The 17,419-nt window shown below is 51.5% G+C and overlaps 1 protein-coding gene across 1 annotated transcript; it reads left to right on the forward strand.

The window, feature by feature from the left end:
- Positions 1–3,974: 3,974 nt before the first annotated feature.
- PIRT (phosphoinositide interacting regulator of transient receptor potential channels) lies at positions 3,975–4,391 on the forward strand (the record flags this gene model as incomplete). The annotated part of the gene is made up of 1 exon (XM_082067173.1): positions 3,975–4,391. Exon 1 carries the CDS (start codon positions 3,993–3,995, stop codon positions 4,389–4,391), a length of 399 nt encoding a protein of 132 aa, XP_081923299.1. The 5' UTR covers positions 3,975–3,992.
- Positions 4,392–17,419: the final 13,028 nt, after the last annotated feature.

Raw genomic sequence — 17,419 nt, forward strand, 5'->3', positions numbered from 1 at the left:
ATTATTTTCCATGAGGTTTGATTCCCAGAGGTGTATAGGGCTAGAGGTGAACCTGGTTTAGGAGAGCAGGAGCTGACCCTAGCAGGCTGACAACAGTGTGTCTCCCCCCTCAAAAATGAAAATCACCACACAGAGCACTGGAGGAGGAAAGGTAGGAAAAATAGAATCACATGAGGCTCTTCCTTATGGAGGGGGAAAAGCAAGACCCCTGTATTATCTCCACTGCCCAAGATTTCAGAAGCAGCAGCAGCACATCAGACCTGAAACCCGAGATATGCTCTGGAGGCATTTTCAAGCCAGCAAACAGTCATCTGCTAATGCTCTCCTTACAACAATAATGATTTTAAAAATTGGGAGAAATCTGATAGCATTATCCTGCCAGGCTGCTCAGTACAGCCATCGCATCTTCAAGTATGAGCACTCTGTGAGGAATTAGGGATGGAACATGGGCCGAGCAGAAACTGAAATCGCATTAGCTCTCCCAAGAGCTGCAGATACATGCAGTGCACGCAAACAAACTCCGGCCACTTGCAGGGAGTGAAATCGTTCACCAGCTAACTGTGGGGAAAACACACAGAGCCTAGTGCAAAAACACAGACAGAAATACAAAGCGGAGTATATAAGTTAGAGGAAGAGAACCCAATGTAGAGAAAAGTGTGACCAAAAAGGCATGCTCTGCCCCAAGTCCCAGAAAATTGATCGGGGTCTGGGAAATGTGGTGGGAGGGATGGCTATGCGAGAAAATCAAAGGAGGGAAAACAATCCACTGTAGTGTAAATGCAAATCTGAAAGGAAGACAATAGTTTCTGCAGGAGGCTGACATTAGTGCTCTGCAAAATGAAGAGGAATGTGCTCTGCAGAGCTCAGAGTAGCCCTGGATGGGGAGGGAGGGTGGCAGCACGCAGGTGAGCAGGGAATGGGGTCCCTGAGGGCTGGAGCAGAGCAGACTGCATTAGACTGCTGAGATATGAGAGCTGGGCATTATTCCAGAGAAGAAAGCAAATTTCCAACCACAAAGCCAAATTCAAAGTATACACTGGCTTGATCATAAAACCTCTCTGCAATGGATGTTACAACAAGAAAGACAAGAAATGACATGACTACCCAGGATGAAATTTCAGGAAGATCCTTGTAAGAGATTTGAGCTGGAAGAGGGGAGGCCACAACCCAGCAATGCTATGAGCAGGGGAGCTGGTGGACAGGCTGCACACACTAGCCAAGCAAGAAGTTATCCAGGATCTGGACACACCTCTGCAAAACTGTAGCTGGTGGGGTTTTTTTTGAGGACAGGTCTGACTCCTGGGTAGGTTGTATAGATGGAAGCAGAGTAAAGGTTCTGGCCCATGCAGAGCCAGCCTGTCTCACTAGGACACTGGACATTGCTGTCAGGATTTGGTTTTTGTCTGAGCAGCCTCTCACTGCCCGAAGCCGCAACTTACAGGAACGGGGAGGTGAGGTGAGCTGCATCACCTCACTGACAGCAGGGGAAGCTGTGCCTGATCACTGCATGTCTAACACGGCTGTAGCCATCAAAATAACATCTCATGGCAGCTCGTGCTTCTGCAAAGCCAAGGGGTCAGCATGTTCCACTTCAGTCAGCCCAGCTTGCAGAGATAGGGTTAGCAACTCAAAAGGAAGAGAAGCAGAGAAACCAGAGCTTGCTTCTGTGACCAGACTTACTTGCCTTGTCTAGTGGTTGATCATCCCTGATCGAGTGCTGTAGAAGTTATATCAGGATGGCAGAAATGCCCACATCTGTCCAGAAAGGGGCGAAAGCTGTGGATGGGAGGAATGTGAATCATGTCCATTGTGCTTGGCTTTTGTTTTTGCTTGTTGGCCTAAGATTGGCAAACCTGATATATCACAAAATACACTGATACTACCAGATCTGCGCTTCTGTAACAGTGTTTGTGCTGTGGGGACTAAGTTGAAAAATTACATCTGTCTCTTTTCAGAAGAAACCACAAACCTTGGCAGGGGACACAGGTGAAAGAATTAGGGAGGTGCTGGCTGGCATCCAGCCATCAGCATTCCTAGATGGGCACTGGGCCCATTATGGCCCAAATATGGGCAGGTTTCCTTAAAATTGGTGCCTCTGGAACTGTGCCAGCTTTGCAGTCTCTGTGCAGCTGCACTTACATGGTGTGTGCTCTGATATTGATTAGCAGCAACGGGAAACGAGCTGGGGCCACCAGGCTTCCTGCTCATCTGATCTACACCTGGTTGCTGCCCGCTGCAGCCATGGGCCTTCCCGTGGCACACACAGTGTGCAAATCCAGCCCAGTATCACCCTGAATAGAATCGCAGAATCATAGAATCATTTTGGTTGGAAGAGACCCTCAAGATCATAGAATCATAAATGGTTTGGGTTGAAGGGCCCTTCCCGGCTCCCCCAGTGCCCCCCTGCCATGAGCAGGGACATCTGCACCAGCTCAGGTTGCTCAGAGCCCCGTCCAGCCTGGCCTGGGATGTCTCCAGGGATGGTTCAGCCACCACCTCTCTGGCCAACCTGGGCCAGGCTCTCACCACCCTCAGGGCAACAATTTCTTCCTCATGTCCAGCCTGAATCTCCCTCCTTTAGTTTAAAGCCATCATCCCTTGTCCTATCACAACAGGCCCTGCTTAAAAGTCTATCCCCATCTTTCTTCTCGGCCCCTTTTAAGCACTGAAAGGCCACACTAAGGTCTCCCTGGAGCTTCTCTTCTCCAGCTGAACCCCCCAGCTCTCTCAGCCTGTCCCCCAGCAGAGCTGTTCCAGCCTCGGATCATTCCTGTGGCTCCTCTGGCTCCAGCAGGTCCATGTGTGTCCTGTGCTGAGGACCCAGAGCTGAACCAGCCCCCCGACACCGCTGAGCCCTTGGGAGAAAACCTGGCAGCTCAGGCAGGAGTTCTTTTTGCAAAAAAACCCAATCTGATTCCATATCCCCAGCCTCTCCCACCCTCCCCAGCCCTGGTAGATGCTCATGTGCATCAGGAGCACTCCCTGATCCAGCCTCCTGCCCTTGTCTCCTCAGCAGAGCCCCAAGGAAATAGTGGTTAACATAATGCTTGACCCTTCCCATTTACCATAATGCTTTCTCCATGCTAAAGGCACTTCGTTTCTGGGAAAATGTATTTCCTCCTTGAGCTGGTGAAAAAATTACACCTCAAAAAGCCATGCTGCTGATCCACCCATGGCAAAGCAGAGTTTTGGTGTGCTTCTGCTACCGAGCCCAAGAGCCCTCCCACAGCAGCCTGCCCCAGCCTAGAGCTGGAGAAACATTTCCTGTGTGACAAGCATTTCTGAGCACTTCGATAGGAAATGAGAAGCTCCTGTGCTGCAGCTGCTACAAGGCTGACATGTCTGGGCTGGATGTGGCAGTGAGGAACATCCAGCCCCAGGGGCCTGAAGGAAACACTCAGCCCATGGGAGGCTGCTTTCTGCCCTCCCGCTGAGCCATGCTGATGTGGCACACCTGTGCCTCAGTTTCCCCACCTGCAAGAGGGAGGCACGATTATGCCACAAGGTGCTGAGGTGTAAATTGGGATCTGAGAATGAAAACAGATCTGGAGATACACAGCTCCTCCCCACAGGCAGCTTTACCAGCCCTGCTCGCAGCATCCTGATACTTCCCTGGAAGCAGCCAAGAGCCCTGGGAGGCTCAGGGCAGTGTGTCTCTATGGGCATGGAGCCATCCCACCACTGAACCCCTGTGGGAGCTGGAAGGTGTCAGGACAGAGACTGTAGAGTTCACTGTCCCTGGGTGGGCAGTGGGTCTCTGCAGGCAGCCTCAGTCCAGTCCTGCAGAACCCTGCTGCCTATTCCTGCGTTTCATTGCTCTCAGGTGTGATGCTCTTCTCTGCTGCAGTGAACCACAAAGCCTTGTCCACCTTCATGTGACTTAGCACCGGTTAATGACCAAATGCAAAGCACCCAATCCATCCTCCATCACTAGCCATGATTTGTTCTTTCTCTTTTGTCCATCTCAGGTCTCCTCCTCGGATCCCGTAACCATGGAAATTCCCCCCAAGAGCCCTGACGGGAGTGAGAAGTCTCCTCAGTCCAAGGAGCTGCTGACCAGTAACACGGCCAGCACCCTCTGCATCAGCTCCCGGAGTGAGTCTGTCTGGACCAGCGCATCCAGAAGCAAGTGGGACATATACCACAAGCCTGTCATTGTCGTGTCTGTTGGGGCAGCCATCTTCCTCATTGGGACGGTCATCACCAGCCTGTCTTGCTTCCTAATTGAGAACAAAAACGTTTACAAAATGTGTGGCCCGGCTTTCCTGTCCTTGGGACTGATGCTTCTCGTTTGTGGCCTTGTCTGGATCCCCATCATCCGGAAGAAGCAGAAACTGAGACAAAAGTCACAGTTTCTGCAAAGCCTCAAGTCCTTCTTCTTTAATCGCTGAAGGCAGCCCAGGACCTTCCCAGGAAAGCTCTGCACCCTTCTACCCACCTCTGTTGGTTAGCCATAAAAAGAAACACATTCTTGTACTATCCTAGAGGATTTCATCCAGTAAGTCTCTTCCCTACAGGTGAAATGAACTGTACTAGTCTCTGGTGTGAAAATGAACTTTGTATTTCGTTCCAAGTAGTTCCAGAAAAAGAGAGAGCAAGATTTTGCAGCTCAGTCCAGCAAGGCAGGTCCAAGCTCACTGCATCGCCCTTTTGTCCGATGAGCAACACAATGTCACATACCGGGAAAAGCAAAGCTCCTAAGTAGCTCCACCAGTAGCTTCTGCGAGATATGTCAGCAGAGAGGAGCCAGCTGACTACAAAGGGTGAATAAAGGGTGAACATTGTTGACTGCAAACCGCAGCTCACATGTAGAAACTGGGAGGCCAGAGGTGGTTTGCCAAGGGTCAGTGGAGAGGAGAAGCAGGATAACGTAGTTCCAGGGTGCTTGTTTCACAGACAGCCACCAGAAGAGGAATCACACATCACCAAAGCGTAGAGGACCAGATGCGACACCCGTGGTGATGACTTTCCTGTTATTGAGCTGTTTTGACGGCTGGCTGAGACATGGCTGCAAACTGGAGCTCACTCCTTGCTCCAACTGGAGCACTCACAAGCTTTGTTTGTTGCTCCAAAGGGTCAAGGCAAGGAGCACCATCACAAGCAACATTTTTTGGCTCCCGCTGTCAGAGGGTGTTGAAGAAAGGCTGTTCCTCCAAGCCTGCAGAGGCAAAGTCGGTTTGCAGCATCTCTGCATTTGCACTGATGTCCACCAGAAACACCCATAAACCTGAACCATCAGCCTATTCATGCGACCACAACTGGACCACAAGCAAGCGAGACAGGTTCGTTATCTCCACCACTTTGTAATTCTGCCCTTAATAAATGTGTGTCCTGAGGCAATTCACCAAGGAAGGCACGGATCCTTTCCACATGGTTTGGGCTTTAATTTTATATTTTCAGGAGGCCTGATTTACTTTAAAAGACAAATTTGAAACACAACATTTTCAATCTGAAGAACCGATCTCACTCTGCACAGCACGATCTGAGTTGATATACACAGGCCCATAATGTCCAGACTCTAATTTTGGGTTCAGGCACTGATGAGAGTCTGATTTTTCGGAAGCGCTGATCCAGCCTGGATCCCACAGCAGTGCCTCATCGGCCCAGTGAGACTCCCCAGCAGAGCAAGCACTGGCTTAATGGCCCTGACACCCGCTGCAGGGTGAGGATGTGGTCGATGCTGATCAGAAGAAGAGGAACAGAGGGGACCCCAGCGAGCTCCTCTCTGTAGTCTGCACCCCCATGGGGAAGCCAAGGCAGCTCCTTGTTCTTCCAAGTGCTGTGGGAGGAAGAGAGGTTTGCAGGGGGTCCACTGAGAGGATTTGCAATGTGTTCACCCTTTGGTTTCAAACACGCAGGGTATGATAAACTCTCTGGAGAGAGGAAGCTCATGTAAGCCCTCAGATTTCTCTAACCCAGTATCCCACATCCACCAACAGCTCCCAAGGAAAGCCAGAGCAAAGCACAAGGAATGGGGCATGCAGACAGTAGTTCTGCTCCTCGTTTATGTCCACCTCCCAGCAGCTCAGAGCCAAGCCAGAGGTTGCTCCAGACCACTGTCTAATGGTCACTCGTATGGCCAGCATGCCCAGCTCCTCCTGTTTTGCCTGCTTTTTTCTAAATCAGTTTGTGCTTTCAGCCTCTGCAACATCCTAGAGCCGCAATCCCTTCAAGCCCCCTAATTTGCCAGACATGCTGGAAGCTCTGCATAGCATCGGGAGACATGGCAAAAGCAGAGGGTAACTGATCCTGCTGCTCCAGACCAGCAGGCACCCAGCTGGTCAATTAAAAGGGAGCATTCACTGTAGTCAAGGACCATGAAACTGTAGCTGTATGCACCGTGTTCGGGGCCAAGAGTTGATTCCCTGGGGGGAAATATTTAACTTCCTCCAGATCATCTCTGGCTGAGCTCTCTTTTATATCTGAAATTGACACTGCATCAGCATGTTTGCCTGTAAATGTGGTCCAAGATGCCCGTGGCCCAAAACCTTCAAGTGGAAGCATTTGTGCCACCGCAGTCTGGCTGACACGATTAACCAGGGAGCTCGGGCTCACCTTGCCACCGCTGCCAGGCTCCCACAGTGTGTGACCAAGGCTGGCCAGTCCCAGGCACCTGGAGATCTCATCCACCACTGCTGGGAGAGTTTGAGGAGGCAACTCCCAGCCTGGCAGCTGGCACAGCTGCATTAGGAGCATCACACAGCCCTTTGCCCCAGGCTCAGCCTGGACCTGAGTTTCAATTCCTGGGTAGTGCAAACGTGTGTCCCTGGCCAGCTGGTACGAGACTTGTGAATGGGGTGTGCAAGGTATATCATCTGGCACCGGACCCAGTGAACCGCTGTTTATTCCTCAGCCATTCGTCATGCAATGCAATGATTTGCTTGCTTTTGCAGTCCTGGCTTGGCACTAGGCAGAAGTCTGTATTGATTTAGCTGCAATGGGCAGAGGACATTTGCCTAAAACTCCTGCTCAGGGTGCAGCTGCAGTCAAAAGACTCATGAGGGGGAGATCACGGAGTAACTGAAGAGCGTCAGCATGTCCCAACTGGCTCCAGCCTGCAGATCTGGTCCCGGATGGGTGTCCTAAAACTGCACAGTCTGGAGGAGGCAGCTGGAAATGGTCCCAGCTGCAAACAGCTCTGCTGTGGTGAGAGACTTTTCGCTGTCCAAAGGAATGTGAGAGCAGGACTTGATGCACCAAATAGCACAGAGAGAGGGAGCAGGGGCCCTGCTCTCCATGGCTCGTGACCAAGAATAAGGAGACAGTCAGTGAAATGTTAATACGATGTCACTGAGACCAAGAATCTAATGGGATTCCAGACTGGTCATTTATAATACAAATATTAGGTTTAATTAAAGCAAAAAAAAAAATCTCAAAGTACTTCTGCTCTGGTCTCACGTGTTGTTTTGTGCTGCTTATAGATGGGGGAGGCTGTGTTGGGAGGTGTTTGGGATGGATGATGGTGTGGCATCCAGGGCCACCGTACAGGGGGCTCACTTGGGACGTGGGGAGGAGGAAGAGTGGGGCTGGAGGTGCAGGTTTGTTTGGGTGCTGGCCATGTGCCCTAGATGAGGTTCTCAGGTCTGTTGATATGCTCAGTGTGCACCTCTTTTGAGGTGTGAGGAGCACAGGGGTGGCACAGGAAAGAACCCAGCAAGAGGATGGAATCTGCCCAGGTGGGAGTAAAAGGAATAGCCCAGGGATCAGTTAAGATTGCTAAGAAGAGGAGGGGAGATTCATCAGGTGGACCTTACCATTTGCTGCCTGGCTCTCTAAGGGGGCAGAGGTAAAGGGAGAGAAATATTAATTGAAGGGAAAGCTAGATTAAAAACTCGAAGTCCAACATGCAGATGAAAGTCCAGTGACAGACTGGCAACTCTCCTCTTTATTGCATGGGATATAAATGCCTGATTACTGCCAGGAATGTGGGTGGACTTTGCATTTGTGCCTGCAATGCAAAGAGCTCCCAGCACCAGAAAATGCATCATTCACCTGAAATGAGAGAGGTTGAGCTGGAGCTGCTTAGGGAAACAGAGATGCAGGGTATCCTGGGGGTTGGTCACAAGGTTTTCATCAGGAGCTAACATAAAACACATGCCCTATTGTACCCCAGCAAAACCCCACAGGGCTGCTGAAAAGTGAAATCCTGCCTCTGTGCTGTGGGACCAGTGAACTCCTACATCCCAGTGATGTGGGAGGTGGCAGAGGGTATCCGTGGGTTCCAAATGGGTTTACGGACAGCAGATGGAAAAAGAGGCGGTGGAAACAATGGAGAGGGATGTGTCCTCTAACTTCTGTAACACAACAAGGGTGGATGCCGGGGAAGTCCCTGGGAGCAGATGGCAGAAGGGGCTGGGCTCGTGTGCTGCCTCCTCCTGCCACTGCTGGAGGCAGCGCTGGGCTACAGGGACCTTTGATCTGATCACAGGGCAGTTCCCGACTCTGGGTCATTTCCATGCACCTGCAGAGCGCTGTTTGCTCCCCAGTATTCCTGTCTGCTCCCACTGAAGCCTGTTTGAATCCTGGTGCAATGCAATCAAATCAAAGAAAACCATGCTTTAAGAAATTATTAGAAAATATGATTACATCCAGCTCTTACTAAAGCAAGCTTCGATGTGATCTGCCAGCTTCCCCTGTTCTATAAAAAGAACAGGAAATCCATTGCAAAATTCATTATCTGTGCAGAGCAGCTCAAAGAGGAAACGTTTCTCCTGCATCTCAAAGGTCAGTCTGCCAGCAAACCCGCCGAGCAGGCTCTGCCGCGGAGGATGCCCTGCCACAGGCTGTCTGCGGTGGCTTTGTCATTCCTGGGCTTTAACAAAAGTTATCATAAACCTGTCCAAAGACCTGCACAGCCGTGCTGCATATATCTTTCTGAGGATGTTAAATTGTGTTTTATCTCACCTGCTGCTGGGAGTTGCACTAACACTAACCCCTCTCCTGTGGGGTATAAATGATTTAACTGTGGAATGAAGAAGGTGACCACCAGTATCTGTGAGCATACATATTAACGCATATTCCCCTAAGCACCCGCACTGCTCCTCCCCAAAAATGTGGCCGAGGGCTCATGGGGCTGCAGGGACTCATGTTCCAAGTCCCTGCTGGGATGTCAGCTCCACGGCTGTATCTGGATATCAGCCAGGCCACCAGTTCAGCCTGCACCTTGAAATGATGCTGGTGCTTCCTTGCCCCCTAAGGAGCAGATGACCCACCGGGACGAACCACAGTCACCCATCCCTCACTCAAAGCCAGCAGCAGCCCTTCCCTGTCCTTAATGAGCAGCAACGAGAGTAATAACTTTCAGATGGACTCCCAATGTTCACAGTGAGTTTGAAACCTTACAAAAACCCTCAATCCTTCCTCTCTGTAGCAGGTGTTAGGCACTTGGAAACCACTGAACCACCTCAGACTGCAGCATGACCCTGCTCAGAAGGGCTCAGGAAAGCTGTCAGAGGCAGATGTGAGCAAACAAGCTCCAGCTGGGCCACTCAAACTTGCAAAGAGGTGAGAGAGAATGCTGAAGCTGGGCTTTCTCCCAAACCATGTCAGAGACGGTAAATCTGGTTATTTCTTGCTCAGATGTGGTTGCTGCCGTGACCTGGGTGTTTTCAGGGGAAAAAATGCCTCTGGCCATGCAGTCCTGCATTACAAGGTTTGCAGCATCCAGACCACCATGGAAACAAAAGGTTCAGGGGCTTCAGAGATGTCAGTCTCCTTCCCAGACTCTCCTGTAAGAATCCCTGGAAAGGAATGGAAAGGAATCTCTGCTCCTGAACTGGCTATTGCATCCTGGTTTTAACCCAGACTGAATCCTCAGTCCTGCCACACACCCCCAAACTGCCAGGGTAGGGCACTCCCAGGATACCCCTAAGAAACAGCTGAGAATCACACAATATAATAATAATAATGAGCCCCCCTGCCTCAGGATTTTTTTGTATTTTTGATGTGGGGTGTCAGCTGTGGGGTCTGGTCTGCAACCCACCTGCCCCCATGCCTGGACCAGCCCTTAGGGCCCCACCTTGGGCTGGTGTGCCTGTGGATTACGCTGAGTTTTGCACAGATCCTGAGGCTGGAATAAGCCAGCAACCCACCTTCCACCCCGAATCCAGCCTTAACTCGGGTCTTTGATCTCCAGTGTGGAGAAGGGGCGGCTGGAAATCACAGGCCGGTATAACCACCACTGCCAGCGTATTCCACAGCTCAACACGTCTGTTTGCTGGTTGCCGGTGCTGCGGAAGCAGCTGCTGCCCAAGGCGAGCAGTGCTGTGCACGGCCGATTGCATCAGGTCAGCAGAGGAGCGGGCAGATAAGCTGTCCCCAGGGCACTGCTGCTGCAGCGCTCATCAGCCCTGCGGCTGCTCACCGTGCGGGCGCGAGTCTCAGCCAGCTCTCGCCTGCTAAAGCTGTTGCAGTGATTTTACAGCAGTGCCTGCCCCGGCACTCACTCGTGCCTTGCGGCTCCCACAGACGGGACAGCACAGGAGCATCTCCGGCTGCTGGATGCTCCTGGGGAGCACTTGCAGATCTTGCAGAAATGCTTTCAACAGCCATGCACCCATCAAATCCATGTGCCAGGCAGGGCTCAGGGATGTTCAGGTTGTTCAGCCTGGAGAAGAGAAGGCTCCACAGAGACCTTATTGCAACCTTTCTGTACCTAAAAGGGGCCGATAATGAAGATGGGGCCAGACTTTCAGCAGGGCCTGTTGTGATAGGACAAGGGATGATGGTTTTAAACTAAAGGAGGGAGGTTCAGGCTGGACATGTGGAAGAAATTGTTTATGCTGAGAGTGGTGAGAGCCTGGCCCAGGTTGGCCAGAGAGGTGGTGGATGAACCATCCCTGGAGACATCCCAGGCCAGGCTGGACGGGGTCTGAGCAACCTGAGCTGGTGAAGATGTCCCTGCTCATGGCAGGGGGGGCACTGGGGGAGCTGGGAAGGGCCCTTCAACCTAAACCCTTCTGAAATTCTATGATTCTACGTTCACAGCACAAAGGTGAGCAGGGAGTGCGGGATCGAGGCCTGGGTGAGCTGATCTCCCCCTAGTCAGGGATGCGAAGGACCCTGCAAAATGTGGGAGTTTCTTGCAGCAGAGGTAACTATATGCCAACCCACCATGCACTGGGATGGTTTGAGGCGTTGTCCTCTGTGGGATGCTTTCCAGAGGATCAGCATCACCAGCCAGGACTCAGCAGGGAAGGCGTGCTGGGGGAAGGACGCTTTCCTAAATCAGTGTTATTCCTGTCCAGCCATCATGTCTGGGCTCCTTTCCCAGAGGTATGAAGAGGTACAATCAGTCAGTGTCTATCAATCAGTGTCTTTTGGTGAAGAGCGGGAGGGGTGTGCTGGTTTTACCATTGTTTCCCAGGGAGGTGTCCTGAGGGTTCAATATCAATTGCTCTGAGCTTTTATTCCATCAAGGAAGCTATTCCTATGCTCTTACTTGGCAGGAGAGCACTCAGTGAGCAGCTTCACTCCTGCAGCCCTGAGTCCCACAGCTGAGACCCCATTCCAGAATGCTCCAACCCCGCATGAAGCTGCTGGCTCTGGAAGAAAACCAAGGACCCTGGCGCCACAGGAGGGAGTTTGCCCACCCCTGCCAAAGCTGAGCTCATCTGCAGTCCCTGCATTCATGGTCTCTTGAGCCATTCACCACCACAGGCACAACCAGCGGCTGAGCCACGGAGCTGGGGCTGGAGATCACCGTGCATTAATAGTCCCGGGCTGCTCAATCAGGCAGCACTGTTTTCTGTTCATCCTCGGGAAGATAATTTGTAAAAGCTCAGCCCACACTACAGGGAATTATCCAAATTTCACCACAGGACAAACTCTTTGAAGGCTCCTTCTTGGTTTTGTCTCCACATGCTGCTGTTAAATAAATATTGACTGACTCCTGTTAGCCAAAGATTTTGTCAGACCACTTCCAAATTCTTGCTGCTCCTAACTAATATGTAACTTGGGGAAGCAACATTCACTGTTCCCTGTGAAGAACTGGTTTGCTCTCACCACATACTTCTTCAAACCTGTTCTGGGCCAGCTCCAGGAACGAGCGTTTTCCACTAACATCATCTTTCCAGCTACGGCAGAACTGGGCTAGAAAAAGGCAGAAGAGGTAGGAAGGGTTTTCTGCTCTTTTTTAAATAACTTTGGAGCAGAACGCAGCTGTTTGCAGTTTTCTGAGCCATTAAGCGGCGGTGAATGAACTTCTGGAAACCTTTGGATTCCTTTCTAACCCAGGGAGTGACTTTACTTAATGTGTTGCATTTCCTTCTGTGCTATCACGGGCAGATCGCTGCTCTCGCACGCTGCTTGGCAGGGCTCGGCGTCACGGAACTGGTCCCAGAAGAAAACCTGCCTCCTGCAGAGCAAATCCAAGCTGGGCTGCTGATACCCTCCTGAAGGGCAATAGAAGGCGCTCACCTTGCAACATCTGGGTCACAAAAGGAGCTTTGCAGTGGTACACACTGCCCCGGGCCCAGAGCTCTCCTGGAGGGACACCGTAAGTACGGGACAGGCCATTCCACCACACGATGTCTCCTCTCGAGGTACAGGAGCAGCCACAGCTATTCCACCCTCCGGACTGGGATCAACAGTTCCAGGGGTTTGTTTTGCAACAACCTTCACAGGTTTTCTTGCTCTCCCTTTCATTCCAGAGCTGCCCCAGGCATGGGATGCAGCCCAGGAGAAGACTTCTTCACCTGGTCTGGTGAGATAAAGGTAGCACCAGCCTTTTGCAGTGTGGGGCTGGACAGGCCTTCCCTGATCCGAAGTCCTTGCATCATCCTTCAAGCTGTTTGCTTTTGGAGGGTGTCGCTGGTCTGATGGAGATTCCGGGGGTGATGCCTACTCTGCCCCGTGTCGCTAATGTCTATCAGGATCAGACACTGGGCTAAAAAGGACAGAAAAGTCTTGAGGCATCTTCTGGAGCTCTCTCGCTACACTAAAAACTGTCTGTCCAGTCACCTGGAAGAACTCCATAAAACTCAGTGAACAGAAGACTTGGGAAAAATTAAGAAAAAAAAAAAAAAAAAGGAAATGGGAAGTGGATACAGATGTGGGAGCACAGAAAAGGTTCTTCCATTCAGAGGCTGGTGAGGCTCAGGCTCATCAGAAAACTGGGCAAAGCAGCTCCATCATCATCAATGCTAAACTTCAGGCTGGCTCATCAAAATGTGGCTGAACTGGGGAGCAAAGAGCTGCACACCTATTTTTCCATCCTTTAGCCTCCTCCACAGTCACCGCAGTCCACTGAAAGAAGACTCCAGAAAAAGGTATCCACTCAACGGGCTGCCCACAAGCAAGCCAGGTGCTGGGCATGGTCTGAGCCTTGTGTCGCATGTGGCAGGGCAGGGACAAGGAAAAACCACCCGTGCAAAGGCAAGTCGAGCCTGAACCCAGGGCTCAAGGAGAGCTCTGGCTGCTGAGCTCTGGGTGACCCCCCAGCTCATCTCCCCGGGAGGCTGCAGGTGCTGAGAAGGTCACTAGGAACTGGAGGGAAGGGATTTTTTGGCTGAGCACCCATGAAGGTGGATTTCAGAGCATGTTTCCTGCAAACGGGGTGATCAGATCCTGAAAGAAGCTGTGCCCCAGCACTTTCCCCCAGCCCTCTTAACTAATCCAGGGCTGATTCTTGGCTGCCAAAGAACAGATTCTCCCCCACGCCCCAGAGGGTGATTATGCACAAAGAAGAGATTAGTTATTTCTCTGCATATTTTAAAGCCTTCATTGTTCAGACATGGGGGGAAAATATCTTCTGGGCAGGCAGACTCTTGCCATTGAGAGGGAATGGCACATGGTCTGCACAGCATTTTCTGCCCTGTGTTTGCAAGCAGCTGACTGGAGAAGGTTAGAAGAAAAGACCCGGGGCCGTGCTGGGCAACCTTCTCTGCCATGTGCTTGCCATTTGTGAGATGCATGCTGTGGGTGGCAGGCAGGAGAATGGTGACTTTTAGCGCCCGGGATTCCCTGGGCAGTAGAGGAAACACTCAGGCAAGGGAGGCCATGTCCCCCATGCCCTCCAGCCATCATCCCACTCATGGCAGCACGGTGGCGGGGTTACGTGGGTGGCAGACGTGCCCTGGGTGCCCTGGGTTTGGTGAGAAGACCGGGGAGGACACTCCTGGTGCAATCCCTGGCATCCCCTGGAGCTAAGACCATCTCCAGCAGGTAACTGCAGCTGGGCATTGCTCCAGCCCCTGATGCTGACCTCATGCCCAGTGGTCCTGTCTCAAGCTTTGGCATCCTCTTCATGGCCAAGAGGTGCGGCAGCTGCCAGCCCACAAGCCATGCAGTGCTCGTGTCTTGGGATGGCTTTTCCAGAGCCAAGGGCTCCCAGAATGCCCCATCTCCCCAGACCTTCCCTGTTTGCCAAGCATGCACACACCAGAGAGGCAGGAGGGGAAGGATGTGCCCAGTGTCACACAGCAACCTGGGAGCAGAAAGCTGCAGTCCTGGAGCCCACAAAGCGATACTGGCTGCTCAGAGATAAGCCAGGAGCTTTGGGAAATTCTGCCTTTTCCAGTGATACATCAATAACTTCCTTGGTTCCCATTTTTGGGATGGCAAATGACACAGGTTGTCTGATTTGTGGCTTTCCAATAAGACCTGCTTTTTGGAGGTATTGCAAGGTTGACATATTTTTGACACTCTGGACAAATTCCTGTGCCTCAGTTTACTTGTAAAGAGAAGGGAACACTGTGATGCTGCCAGGCTGTCACCGGGATGTCACACCTGGTGTCCTGCAGAATTTGCTGGGATCCTCACATGGCAGGTGCTGCTCAAAAGTGACACGAGACCCACCAGGCTCTCAAACTGAAGGAGCGCGGCCCATTTGCGGAACGGGTCAGGACCAGATTTGCACCTTTTAGGCAGGCTGGGTGTGATGCACCCACACACAGGCCAACCACAGGGTATCCCAGTGCTGGGTCCCTTCCCCAGAGGGCTCACACATGTCGTGCAGAAAAACACAATCCTGAGATCTGCTCCAGGACAGGCCGGGGCGGGGCGATGGCAGGGCCATGAAACAGTTAAAGCAGTATCGTGTGCTCCCTCCCAATTGTTCTGCAAGGTGTGTTGTGACATTTGTACTTCCTCCTGGCAGCCAGCAAGCAGAGACACCAAGGGAGAGGCTGCGGGGATGCTGCCGGTCCCTTGTCCCCCGCCCTGAGGGTCCCTGCTGGGGGGCTCCACCATGACCTTCTCTAAGCTCATCGGCCGCTGTGCTGTGATACTGCTCCTGGCCGTGCTGTGCGATGTGGTCGGGCTGATCATCCTTCTCCTGGGAATTTTTGCTCCACTAAGCTCCTGGGACTTCTTTGTTTACTTGGGAGCTCTGCTGCTCGCCTTCAGCCTTGTCTTCTGGACCTTCTGGTACACATTCAACATCGAGGTCTCCTTTAGGGAGCTAGGTTTTAACTAGCCCGCGGCTCCATTAAAACCAAAATGGAAACTTGCACATAGAGGAGCAACATCACAAGCTGGGAAGCTCCCAAGCATCATCCAGTTGGTGAAGAGCATCCAAAACGACCAAAGGGGAGGGTTTGCTGGTTTCTGCAGCATCGCCCAGCCAGATGGACCCTCAGGGGAAAGGTACCTACAGCTCAGCATGAACTTGGACGCTTTGCTAGTGCTGGGGAACACAGAGGTCTTGGCAGGGCAACAAGACCTTCCTGCTGGGGATAGCCACTTTGAAAGAGTAATATTAGATTTTAAAATGCTCTGAAATAGTTTAATGATGGACAGGAACTTAGTCTTGATGAGATGAGCCTGTCTGAACAAATGCAGGGAGGGGGATTTTGGTGGTAATCAGAGGTGGCTTGTATCTGAGGTTTAATTCCTCGGTTCTTCCCATCAGACGATGCTGTGAGTTGCAGGTTCTGGAGAGTCACTGCTCTCTTGTGACAGCTTTTGGCAGCAGAAGGACAGGGATTGTGAGTGGTGTCTCAGTGATACAGCCTGGGCAAATAGAGTCCATAGGAATAATCCAGATCCAGGCTGTCACTTAGCCACAAAACCTCTGCATCAATGGAATGTGAGTAGCAGCACACCTGGCTGCTTGTGGCATACCTCCATCACACCATTGTGCACTGACAGGTCACCCAAATTGGGAAGGTTTTGCCAACAGGGAACATGTTTCCAGCAAGGCAATGGGGAACAGTGTAAAACCAAGCAAAGGCTACGTCAGCAGGGGACCAGCATGATGCCCTGGTGACAAATGCTGAATACAAGGAAACTAGGTACAAAGTTTGAACACCGCCTTTGAGATTAAGCTTTCTTAATCTCAGGCTGGTCTAGAACATGCCTGTTTTGTTTGACAGTTTTCTGCCCAATGGGAAGAAAGATTTGGCAGCATGGACCTTGGCTGCGTTCTGCAGCCTGGTCCTACAGCACATGAGCAGGACCCACACATTGAGCATCAGCCCCTGCATTGCATGGGCGGGCTGGTAGTGACATGAGAACATCTGGGTCAGCCAGGAGCTGCTACAAAGGGCTTGGTTTTGTCCTCCCCTATGAGCAGCAGCACCGTTGCAAAGCCCAATGGAGGTGGAAATGTCCACGTGTCGGGAGAGCACCACTGCACGGATGGTGTCCTGCCTCCTTCCCAGCATCCCAAGGAGACGCTCCTTCCCATCAGAGTGCTGGCAAGGCTGGTAAAACCAATTAGCCCAATTTAATTACCAAGCAGACCCACAGTGTTCAGAGCTGTACAGTACATGACGAAAGAATGATGACAATAGGAAGATGCCCCAGCCTGGAGCCAAGTGTGTACCAACGTACCAGGAGCCAACCCTCGCCCCAAGGACCTAGTGGTTTTATGATAGTACATGAGACAAAGAGAAGGTAGAGATGGGGGAGGTGACACGTGGCTGAGGATCAGAGGTGAGACCAGACTCATGTCTCTTTAGTTCTGGCACCTCAGCCAGGTGTCCCCAATGTCCCCAGGCATATACTTACCAGTGTATAACACAGGAAGATTGCCAAACAAAATGATCCCCACCCACAAATCACTCAAGAGACATTTCCTCGCACAGTTTTCTTATAAAGCCTCTCACAAGCAGTGAGAAACTTTTTTCTTTTTATTATTATTTACGGATTTTTCTTTATTTTTTGTCTTGTTGGCAGCCAGGAAGTTTTCTCAGCCCTCCCGGGAGCGTGGAAGCTGCAGTGTGAGTCACAGTGATTTACTGCCTTACACTTACCAGGATGCCCAGACCAGGAGTTCAGCTTTACCCTCCACCAGCAGGTCCCAGGATGCTTTTCCACCAGTGTGCCCTTGGGACTACCTCTTGCAAGAATTTCCGTGATGCTCCTCCAGATAAGAGCCTGTAAAAACCATCAGCTGGATACTGCAGCTATGCATAAGGAAGGGCAGCAGTAAGCAACACCCTCCTTTATTTGCTCTGGGATTTTTAATGCTAATGCT

The sequence above is a fragment of the Streptopelia decaocto genome, assembly GCF_964273445.1.
Source record: "Streptopelia decaocto genome assembly, chromosome: 16".
Lineage (NCBI taxonomy): Eukaryota > Metazoa > Chordata > Aves > Columbiformes > Columbidae > Streptopelia > Streptopelia decaocto.